The 12,716-nt window shown below is 33.6% G+C and overlaps 1 protein-coding gene and 1 pseudogene across 1 annotated transcript; both read right to left on the minus strand.

Moving 5' to 3' along the window:
- Positions 1–7,661: 7,661 nt before the first annotated feature.
- On the minus strand, positions 7,662–8,372 carry LOC122316423 (annotated as a pseudogene).
- Positions 8,373–9,857: 1,485 nt separating this feature from the next.
- LOC122317047 (fasciclin-like arabinogalactan protein 14) lies at positions 9,858–11,037 on the minus strand. Its single transcript, XM_043133946.1, has one exon. The coding sequence runs from the start codon at positions 10,927–10,929 to the stop codon at positions 10,030–10,032; it is 900 nt and encodes a 299-aa protein (XP_042989880.1). The 5' UTR covers positions 10,930–11,037; the 3' UTR covers positions 9,858–10,029.
- Positions 11,038–12,716: the final 1,679 nt, after the last annotated feature.

The following is a 12,716-nucleotide window of genomic DNA, read 5'->3' on the forward strand; positions in this document are numbered from 1 at the left end:
TCATTTCATGACTAAACAAAGCATATATAAGCTTTTTGATATCATTGTCAATTCAGAATTGACTGAGTACTCCTTGAGTTCGTAAATCGTCAAAAGGACCACCACATGCAAAAGCTGGTTTAAATATCATTTTCGTCATCATCATAGAGAGAGAGGGGGAGGGGGGAGGGGTTGTTTTCCCTGTCTGAACAGCTTACAAGGTCAGAATATAATTTTATGGCATTTAAATGCAATGTTGCCCACATGGCATCACATGGGCTTTCTGGTCCTCCATCTAGCTATAACCTTTTTCCTGCGTCTTGTCAAATCTATCATTAGCATCGATCACAGACGTTTCTTAATTGTCAGGAATTCTTTACATGAGGCGCGCGGTACTGTGCCATCGGTTGGCCTGCATCCCATTATCCACCAATACAGGTCGGCTAGCTTGTAATTATATTTTTCCTGTCTAATATGTTTTTATTTCTATAATTATGTGGAACCTAGGACAGTATATATCGATATATATAACATTAGAGGCGTAACTCCTTGAAATCCTAGTTCAACAATTTTCAACATGTTCTTAAGTCATTTTCATAATAAATTCAATTATTCTAAACTAATAAAATAAGTCATTTAAATGAATTAATTAAGTTGAAAGCTTTCAAGTCATGTTGTTTTATTGCTTTCTTTCATAGCTTGTATAATATGGATCAAAATTAGTTCGATCTCATTCATTCAAGCTCATCTTGAATGTTGGGCTCTTGTTAGTTTTATTCCAGGTGGATTGCATCAATTCTTACATTGTTTCATTGATCTTCTTAGTTCTTGATCTTATAATTGATCCTTAAGACTTGGTTCGCCTTGAGGCCAATCATAAATGTAATACATACAACTAGAAGTTGGTATAAGAAAGAAAAGCTCGCATCTACCTAATACATAAATTATCAAGTGAAAAATCCATTCAAACCAAATAAAAAAGTGGTGTAAATTTAAGCCTCGGAAGGGCCACAAAACCGGGATCATATACATTGGGCACATGACAGCGGCCAATGCAAGTGTTCAATCCAAGAAGTGGGTAAAGTTTTGGAAGAGCGACTGTTCAATATATATTGGTCTTCCATGGCGTGCAGCTGCGCTCCTAAGATTGTAGCTTAGTGATCAGATGGCATAACATTGCTAGCACGTGCAATCAGATGTAAAGGAGATTGTTCCAGTCAAATCTAGCATCTCCCTCTAACAAAAAGTCGGGTGATTTGCGCGTGGGAGCCAGGCACCAGAAAGGTCCGACAAAAATTAATTCTCCACGACTTCGAGTAAGAAAATGATGGTCTAGAGCTCGTATATGATCACATTCATAGAAGTGGCAGGCCGTTTAATAATAGAGGCGTACTACAACCACAAAACGATTCAATAAATTAAAATAAATTTATAAATTTATTGATACGATTTCATTATATGATACATTAGATCTATTAATTTACAATAAAATAAATTTATAATTTGACGTTCTAGATTAAATCTCGTAAGTTTAACGTTTGCTTACTTTTGTGAGATCTGTATTATGGCCAAAGCATTTTTCAAAACATTCATGGGGAAGAAAGATCAAAAGAAAAAAAAAATGGAAAGAAATTAAGCAAGGAGTAGAAGATCACTAGGCGGAAAGGCCGGAGGCCGTCACGAGGGCTGAGAGGGTGCGGTTGGCAGAGATGAAGCTCCATCGGCCACCCAAGATCATTTCTTATATATGGGTTTAATTTTTTTTAGCCTTACCAGAAGATAATTACAGGAAAAAAAAATAGGAAAGAAAGAAAAAAATCTGAGTGTTCTCTCTGATCTTCTTCTTTTTTCTCGCTGGAGTACGTTAAAAAGTAGAGACACGCACGAATATTATTGGATAAGATAAGTACAGTACTAGCTAGTTAACAGATTCTTAATATTTTCTAAGTTTTCTAGAGAGCAAATAAATAATTAGATATAAACTAAATCAAATTCTATTTATAGCTAGGAATGATAAGCAGAAAAACATCGAGCCATTTTCTACGTATAACACTGCTGCATGGGATACGGATTGACTAATGTAGATAGGAATTTTTACTAACATACCAAAAATTCTTACCCTCCAATTCAGACTACATTAGTTATATTAATTAATGTGTTCAATACATGTATAATTAAGACACTAAATGTTACTACAAGAGAAACGGGTAAGTCGGAAATAATCATTTTGGTTGTAAAATTTTGGTTGCAATAACCCGTCTCTTTTATATTAAATATATATATATACATTAACTGACATGATTTCATATAATATAATAACTTGATGTACTACACCAAACTATGACAGTTTATTTATTTATTTTTGTGGAATACTAGATATCTTTGTAATTAAAGCATTTCTCATTATGTAAAGAAAGTATGTATATACTAGTTGAATTACAAATAAACCGATTGAAACTGGAAAAAAAACATATATAGTTTTGCTATTGTTGTAATGTGAAACATTACCAGCAGGACTAGTGGTGATCTATCAATTCTGATGATTATGTGTAATACCAATAATAGAAATGGTGATGATCGTGATTTCTATTCTTATCGGTTCGCATGATTTTTAGTCAAGAACAAAACAATATGTGGCATTGTGGTCAATCGATCGTGGGCTTTAGCCAATAATGGTGGTCCTCTCAACTTTTCAATCATGAAGTTGAACAGAGATTATATATATATATTCCCTGCAGGCGCCATTAGTGACCAAAACCCAGTGAAGAACAGTAGACAAAAAAATGCAAACTTTTTGCACACCTTTTGGCATTCAATCCTCAAGCATAAGGTCTGCTCTTGTTTCTGAATTGTCCCTCTTTAAGCATGCCACGGGATCCAAATGACACAGACCCTTCACAATCCTTTATGATCTCAGAATATTTATATTTTTCTAATTCGCTAGCTTTATCAACAGCAAGAATTCCCACCTGGGCATATTTCTTTGTTTCTGGATAAAGATTCAACTGCACTCATACAGATCATATCATAGAAAGTTGTAAATTCCATCACCCAGTATCGTCTAGCAAATGGATAAACATTCAAAATCATTAATTGACCGGCCTGTACCACATGATCATCAGGCACCCCTACTTCCTGCGCAGCACGAACGTGAGACAACTTCGGCTACAGTCTTTCTTATTGGTATTCCTGCTTCTGAAAATGCACGCGCATATGCGGGTGCATGCATACTTTCCACTACCAGACCCAAACACATGCATACATACATATATATTCTTCTTGTAATTCGTCTCTTTCTTTAGGAATCAACCAAATCATTAGCAATTTGCAAAAAAATCATGCTTTCGGGTAATTACAGCTTGCTCTAAATACACAGAAAAATAACTAATTATCATTAAATTACTCGATAGGTTAGTGATCTGTTGTGATTTTTCAAGATTTTTGTAATGGAAAGAGAAATTAAGTTCGATATATAGTGTAACAGACATTTGACTGCAAAATCATCAGACATGTTTACGTGCTTTGATCCGACTTCCAGCCTCCAGTCCAGGAATTAATCTTGTGGCCGTATGATCATAAGAAGGCGCCATGTTGGCACGGACGTACGTAACAGATTCAGTTTCCATATATATCCAACTAAATTAATTGATGACAATATTGATTTAATTTGTCATCTCTTGCCTGCAGCATATATACATCGGATTTGGAAAGACAAAACCAGCTAGCGTCGGTAAGTAAGGCTCTTTATTATTGTTATTTTATTATTATTAGAATTTATAAAAAGAAGTTTGGTGTGGGCTATCCGAATGCAAATTCCATCGTGAGCCACAAACTTTATCAATCTCCCTACCTCCCCCCTAAATTCCATTGCAAATGAGAATCAAGGAAAAGGCCTAGATTCCTATATCCATTGCTCGATCGTCTCTATCGATCTAAGCTACACGTCGATATTCATGAGTACTACATGACATTATGCATGCAGTAACATTTTGAAAAGCTTGAAAAAGTTGGTCGACAAGCCGCAATTAATTAATATTCTTTCTTCTCTTAAACATGCACCTAGCTAGATAGCTAGGACGTCGATTACACATGATGCATCCATATGGCTGCAATCATGCATGAGTAGTACCGATCATGAATCATCTATACGTACTTCACCAACCCATACTTGTATGTAATATGAAATATATATTATTTGTACGTACAACCAAAAAGAAAGTTAAGATACTTATATGTACATATATTAGTTATTTTTTTTAACACAAATAGAATGCATATATGCATGCATGTTGATGTCCAGCTTGCTTTTTTTATTTGGGATCGATCTTGAGCACCTTAATTTATAATATATAATATATACCAATTAAGTTATGATTCATGAACAAGCCATCGATTGATATTCGCTTGATGCCTAAACAAACAGTACGGCTATATACCACCATTATATATATATAAGTTAGTGTTTGTTGTGGTGGGAATTATATATCTTATTTATTTAATTTTCCCTGCATGCATATATTGCCTGTTGATCTATTCCTAGAAAGTGGGTACTTTGGGCTTGACAAATCGTCCTTAGTTGCGGGATATGTACTCCATTACAACTTAGCTATATAAATATTAATAACATATATATAGTGCAATCTAGAGGCTATTATCATTAGCGTGTTGATTATGAAATTCAAGCTTCAGGATCATGAGGGGTATATGTACTCGATCGGCATGTATTTTATTTATTTAATCAAGCACCATTTGGGGAATAAAACTAAAGTTAAATGCATGTGTTGATAATCCAATTAAAGTCGGCATAGCATAGATTAATTATATATTGATATCTAAAGCTGAAAAATGCAAACATTAAACTATGATACTATTTTATTTAATTAATTCGGAACTTTTATATTATATATATTCCTCTTCTAAAAAGAACAAATACGTGGCACAAAGAATAAAATGAGTAATTAAATCAGCAATTCCTCCTTAAAACTAATTAACTAATTGATCTTATCAAAAGAAATATAATTAAAATGAGAGGGACAGTGGACCACACGCATTAAGCCGACATGAGTGGCGTGGGAATGTCTCTTCGTTAGTATATTAATTAAATATATAAATATATTATCCAATTATTGGGAAATAATTAATGATGATGATGACCATCATGCTTAGATCATACTGCAGGCCAGTCACCTTCAGCTAGCACACGTACATATATTAATGTTTCTGTCGATCGAATCGATAATCCAACTCTACCGACAATGAGACAAGGTCCCAGAATGCTAGGATGAGGTTGAGCTCAGTTAATCACGTGCACATCATAGAATATGATCGGGACGTACTTAGAATAAATATATATATATATATAAATTAGACATTGCAAATATATGGTAATCTAAACGAGCTTATATATGCTTCGTGTGTAAGAAACCTTTACAAAAGAACTAAAGTTAACGGGGAAAGAGTGATCCCCAAAGCATTTAGAATCTTGGAATCTCCAAGCAGGTAGCTTGAAACCTTGATATATGCTTTGAGCAAATTCAAGCAAAATCCCGTACGTGATTGGAAACCTACCTAGCTAAGCTATCTACCTACGTTAAGGAATTAGAATTCTAGCTACGTACCTAGCTAGTTAGGTCGGCTGCATACTTTTATATATAAATATATATATAATAAATGATATATACAAATCTGATAAAACTCTTTTATAAAAAAAATAATAATTACACTTGTGAATATACAAGTATTATAAAATTAATTTTAAAAAATTAAATAAATACGATATTTATATAAAAATAAATTAATTTTTTAATAATAAACTTTACTATTTTTTTAAGTGACTACATAATACTTATAGAAAAATAATATTTATAGTCGTGGTTATGCAAGCGACGTGCAGTCGTTTTAAAAAAAATAAATTAATATGAGACCTACATGAAAAAAACTAACTTTTTAATTATAGATCCCACTCTTTTCAAAGCGATTGTGCGGCGTTTACAATTTCACAACTGTACGTAGAATTGCTCATACTTATATATTCTAAAATTAGATGTAATATTATTTTTTTATATTAATCGATGATCAGGATATATATTGCAAGCTAGCTGGTTCCGAGTATGAATACAATCTGTTTAATATTATCAGATCTTAATTATTTAATGTTGCACTTTAATTAAAGTATATCCCACAATTATATAATATATGGTAGCTAGCTATATAACCATCATGATATAATATATACTTTTGTAAGTGCGTGTCCTGTAGTTCTACGTACCAAAGAATCATATAATATTTGAGTTCTGATCAACAATTTAATGTCTCAATTCATGATGGTTTCATATTACTAATGGAAATAAAAGGCGTTGATTTTTAAATAATTTTATTGTTCTTAATTTGTTTTTTTTTTCTGCATTAAGCATTTTGAACCTTTTTTAGTTTTTAAATGATTTTTAAAAAATTTAAAACTATTTATAATTTATAATCTTTGTTAGACACTTGCATGCATGAAATGACACTTAAAAATAAGTGTTGACGTACATCATGATGATATCCATTAATTTATATTTTAGTTTAACAGCAAACACGAGTAGTGGGATAATTTTAAAAAAATCCACATCCTAATGTTAGGTTCGAGTATTAAGAAGTATTGAAAAGAATTATAAATAGTAATAAAAAGTAGTTGAAAAGTAATAATAAATTAATAATAAATAAATAATAAATAGTAGTAAAAGTATGTAAAAAATAATGAATAGTAGTGAAAAGTGTTGAAAGTACCTGATATACTCTCAGTACTGAAACGTAGCGAAAATGCGTTCACAACTATGCAAACTAACTCGGGGACTTTTTCTTAATTTTCCCTTGTTTCACAGCATTCACATTGGTTTTTCTATAAGTTTTTTTAAAATTTGATTAAAAACACACTTTTAAAATTTTTTTCTTAAATTTTACTCGTCTTTTAAAAATCTCCTATATCTCATTCCTTATCATTTTTATATTCTATTATAATAATATTTTTCTATTATTTATCTATGACTTTTTTCTCTTACTTCCATTACAAGTAACCAACTTAACTACCCACTACTTTATATTTTTTCTTATGTTTTAAACTATTACTCTCTAGCAATATTTTAAACAAAAATTTAAATTATTTTTTTCGGGTATGATAATATATTTAAATTATTTACTTTTACATTTTCTTAATTATTTAAATTATTTTTAAAGTTATTACTTAAAACTATAACAAGTATGAGCGTCAAAAAAAGTATAGATGATTGAAAGAAGAATTTGTTTTATTTGTAAAAATAAAATATTTATAAAAAATAGTTTAGGGATGAATAATGGCTCCTCATACTTAGGGAGAAAACATGCTATGTGCAAACGGCTTGGGGAACGGCCGAGGAATCAGCGCCATTGTGGCATAAATGAAACAGTTCGGTTCTTTTCATTCAAAATTGCGCACACACCATTTTATTACTTCAATTTTCCTATTTTTCCTTCTCTCGTCTTTAGTTACCATCCCCCTTCTCTCCCTCTCGTTGATTTTTCCACCCCCTTCTCTGCAGCAGATTACAAAGACTTCAATTCTCCCATCTCCTTCTAACTTTCCTTCTTTCTTTTTTAATGTAACTTTAATGATAATTTGACAGTCCATTGTATATTTCATTCAACCAAGTTTCACAACAATTATTCTAGATTGGAACCTCTTTCATCAGAAAGTTCTCAAAGAAGCACAACAATCTTTGGTCTTTTTTTGATCGTATGACATCGTCTTCACTTGACCAGTTATCTTGGCTAGGCTTTGAGGTTTTGAGTTTCACCAGAGAGCATGTTTCACCATTGTCATCATCACTATTATCCTCTAAATCTGTTCCACTACTGCTATAAGCTAAAAGAATTACATGTTGAAAATTAACAATTGCAAATTCAGCAGCAGTAACAGCCTCAAAGGTATGAAGATCGGCAACACCATCCATTTCAATAACTGTAGATTCATTTCCAATGAACACTTCAATATCATAGTTATTAGAATTGTCCATTTGTTTCTAATGTCGCTCCTTGGAAGTCTTTAATTTTTAACAACACTTGACTTTTGGGAGGAGGGGCGGTGATGCGCTTTCCATCAAGGAAGAGTTCCTAGGTTTGAGCGAGCGAGTTTTTTTTACAAACAAGAAGTGTGGACTCCAATGGTGTGGTGGAGGGATTCCTGCGCTCCAAGTACAGAAGGTCTTTGTTTGTCCGCCTCTCTTCCTTTCCCCTTAATTCCCTTCAATTCCCATGTCTCTTTCTCCATTTCCCTTCTATTTTTGAGGAATCTTTCTCCCATTTGGTTCCCCCACATGTTTCTCCCATTCGATTTCACCATCACCTTCTTCCTTTCTCTTCCGATTAGCTCGAGTCATGCTAGAATTAAATCCAAATACTTAGGATTTTAGCACCACCACCACTGCCACTGCCACTGCCACTGCCACCACCTTTCAGTCATTTTAAAACCATTAGCAGACTCTTCTTAGATCCTCGAAGCATGGTCTCCTCTCCTCAACTAGTGCACTTTGGATCTATAAATTCTTTTTTCAAGAAACCGGTTTTGTTTCAGATCACGATTTGCTCAAAGATTTGACTTTAGATCTAATCTGAGCAAGCAGCAAATCTAAGACACAAAACAGATCTCGAGCCTGAAGTGATTTTTGGCTCCTTTGAAAGAGAATCAACAGATCATCAAATAATAGAAATGTGAGATCTTGAGGAAGAAAATAGCTAAAATTTGTTTCTAATTCTTTCTTAGCAGAAGATTTGAAGACTATCCAAATTCGCACTATCTTTTTCTTTGTAAATTTATCAAATGTCACTTACCTAGATTTGCACAGTTTTCTTCAAAAAAATTTCTCTGTATTCTGGTTTCAACCAGGATCTTCTTCTTCGGAATATCAACCACTTGAAGTTGATCCTTGCTGTACCGACAAGGAAACAAAGACACCCGCCAATGAAGACAATGAAGAAGACAACCTCTGGTGGTCTTTTTTTTTTTCTTTTTTATAATAACTCAGCTGACATGGCATAATATATTAGACAACTGCCGTGTGGTTGCATCTCTGGACTATCTTTAGAAGAATTGTTTAGGGAGCCACTATTCACATCCCAAAACTTTTTCCTAAAATAGGAAATCGGATTGAGAGGAATTTTTATCAAAAAGTTAATTTTTTTTAACTAAAATTTAGGAAATTAGTAGCTTTAGGCTTCTGGATGCGGATTCTCTCTTGAAAATATAAGAATTAGGGTTTCTCAACCTAATTGGTCTAGCTGCTACTCGTTGTTTTAAAAATTTTCTTTGCTTTTTTTCTTTTTTATCTAAATTTAGTGAAGAGTCATCAAACCTATATATGCAGTTGGCACTTGGCAATTGTAAGAGATCTCCTGTGTCTTAAGTCTCTTGTCCTTCTATGTGCATAAAATTGATACTTGGTTCTCTCAAAATTACTTTTTGGGTATTTTAAATTTTTTTCTTAATGATTAAATAAATGGTTATTAGTGAAAGTGTGTATTTTTTTATAATTAAGTGTGTTAAAAATTTGTTTAAAAGAAAGAAAAATCAAATGCACTCGAAGGCATGCCCCAACATTATACACTGGGTGGCTGCCTAGCACTATCCATATAATATATGGCAGGAAAAGAGATCTCCATATGGTAATTCGTTTTTTGTGCTGAATATGGTAAAGTGCAATTAATATAAAGTCAGAGACGTGCATTCCCCAAGAATTTTCTGATCTACTTATAGTTCATGTATATGTCTCCCGAAAACCTTGAAAGCAGAAAATTAAGTACACGTAACAACTTCACATAGATATATGATCCAAATTATTGAGATAAATTATAAAAACACGGCCAAGTTATGAATTGATTAAGCTTTCCCGTTGCGTTCATTAATTAGTATTGTCATGTGATTCATATGCATTTCCATTCAACAATCTACACTTCTTTTCTCCCAACAATATTATATGTGATTCAGTATTGTCCTGTCCCGCTTAATTTTTCTCATTATACCTCATGCATTTAAATTAATTAGAAAGACACCGACAATGCCACCAAACCCATCACCACCCCAACACTCAGGAAACCCGAGGCTACATTGGTGCGTGAAGAACCTGATTCAGCTGGAGCGGGAGTGGAAGCATCATCAGCAGCACTAGGTACCGGAGAGCTGACTGGTGCTGCATCATCACTGCTTGGTGCATCAGCATTTGGTGCATCGGCCTCTGGTGCAGATGATGGTGATTCTATAGGGGAATCACCAGTCACCTCATCAGTGGGAGCAGGAGCCTTTGCAACTGGTTCCTTTGCCGGAGCATGAGTTGGAGCAGTCATTGGTGACTTCTTAGGTGAAGCGGTGGGTGAAACAGGCTTAGTTGGTGGGCTCTTGGGTGAGGCGGCCGCTTGATCTATACCAGGAGGTACTATCGGAGATGTAACTTCGAGCACAGAGATGTTATAGGGCCGAGCAACCACGGGTTTAACGAGCTTGATGTTGAGACCTGAACCTTTTTCCGCTGACCCAAAAGCGACCTCACCCTCATTGACAAGCGAAACATCCAAGAACCCTTGTTGTCCGACAGCAAGCCCGCTAGATTGAAACAAGGTGGTGAGAACAGTAGTCTTCTTGGGTAGCATCGTGAGCTTCTCAACATCATAGTAGTCGAGCACAACGTGAACACTCAAGATCTTCTTGATAACATCCAAGGGTTTTCCAGAAAGACCAGCAATGGCTTTGTTGTTGACAGCAAGAACAGTGATGGAGTTGCGGCTATTGATTGGTTGGAAGAGTTGGGTCTGGGTGAGATAGTTGTTAAAGGTGCTAAACTCCGGGAATTGACCAAGGAGCCTTGTAATATTGAAGGCCGAGGCGGAGGAGAAGAAAATAATGACAAAAGCAAAGGAGAGGAGAGGCGAGGCTTTGGAATTCATGTTTGATATATATACGTTTACCTGTTATAGATAATGTATCAAATATGAAACCAAAACCTTTCTATGTTTCAAATGGAGTATTTTGCTGAATTTTAATATATAGGGTAGAGGGGTTAGTTCTAATTTAGTAAATATGAAAGGGAAACAGATTGTGTTAGATTTGATGGGTCAGGAGTGAATTTCTCTATGCTTCCAACGAGGTGGACAGGGTGCAGATCAAGATTTTGGGGTTTCACTAGCTATATAGGCTATTTTTGTCGGATGTATGGTTTGGAATGATACTGTAGTCTGTCATATATAGGTTTCCTAAATTTAGAGGGCTTGACAAAATTCCAACGTATGGATTTCCAAACCGGGGGATGTAATTATTAACCTGCAGTGAAAACATTGAAGAAGTTGAATTAGATAAAAAGACCCTAGAGGTTGATTTTGGTTTCGATCTAAGCGCAAAGTTTCAACTTTAGCAACGTCTACCTTGTTGTTTCGAAATTCTTCATAGGTTTCGTAATTATAGGATGTTTCAAAGATTGATTGCAATTCTTTCGGGCTTCCATTTTCTTAAGATGTAACTTCAAATAATTTTTTCTATTTGTTTAAGAAAAATAAATAAAGAAAGGCATTGGTCGCAAGAGCAAATCAATGTAATCGGGTACCATAGTATGAGGAAATAATATATACAGTCCGTGCAATCCCAGCATAAAATCTGAGTGTAAATTATAGCCGGGCTTCTCATGCTACCCCCGTCTAAAATTTAATTTTAAAATGTGGTTGTATCTTAACATGTAAAAATGAATCGGGTGACTGAAACAGCCGAACAGGTGCGAAAATATCGGGTATAAATTAATAAACTTGGAAGGAAATAACATGTACCTAAGCCTTACATTCTCTGAATTTGGGGTTGAGCCCAACATCGTGTAATACGAGAACATTCGATTCTGGTACAGTCCAACTCCCAGAACCCACGACCAAACAAACAAACAAAGAAAACACGAGAGCCCAACTTTTTACCGCTGATGTCTATCGGTAGTTACCCGCTACCCAAATAATAAGGGTCAGGCTAGCGTGCCGATTACAGCGTACCGTTAATCTAAATTTTATCTTTTATTTTTAATCTATTTTTTTATTTACATTTTATTATCATTCTCAAATATTTAAAAAAAAAATTATTAATATACTTAAAATCATTTCCTTAATCATTAAATAAAATAATAATAATTTGACCAGATGTTAACATGGGCGGTCAATATGGGGACGACATACAAGCTCTTCCTTAATAATAAAAGATCACTTTTATTTACAATAATTTATTAACATACTCAAAAGAAATAGATACATAGTTTCCTAATGACGACTTATTTTATCAATAGTAATTAATGAAGATATCAAACTACTTTAAGTACATGTTTAGAATTGCGATGAAAAATATAACTTGCAGGTTTATGACTTATATCGTATAACTTAAATAATAAGTTCTATACTTCAAAAACTATTTACTATTTAATAAACATGTATCTAAAATACTTTTAAAGTTAATTACATTAATTTCTTAAAAATATATAATTTACATGAATTTTTTGATAAAAGTTTTAATTTGGTACTTTTTATAAAAGTAGACTTTTCAACTTTTTTAGGTGATTAAAATATTTTTTATAAATTTACCAAACATATTATTTTTTCTTTAAAAGAGCTTTTAAATAGTTAAAAACACTTTTTAAACTTTCAAACTCAATCCCAAATAAGCTCTAACAATAACCAAAGATGACAAACTAGTCGTGGGTCACCAAAAT

The sequence above is a fragment of the Carya illinoinensis genome, chromosome 7 (genome assembly GCF_018687715.1).
Source record: "Carya illinoinensis cultivar Pawnee chromosome 7, C.illinoinensisPawnee_v1, whole genome shotgun sequence".
NCBI lineage: Eukaryota > Viridiplantae > Streptophyta > Magnoliopsida > Fagales > Juglandaceae > Carya > Carya illinoinensis.

Excerpts from the sequence above, each read along its gene's own strand:
- LOC122317047 (XM_043133946.1), bottom strand. The coding sequence starts at position 10,929 with ATGAATTCCAAAGCCTCGCCTCTCCTCTCCTTTGCTTTTGTCATTATT.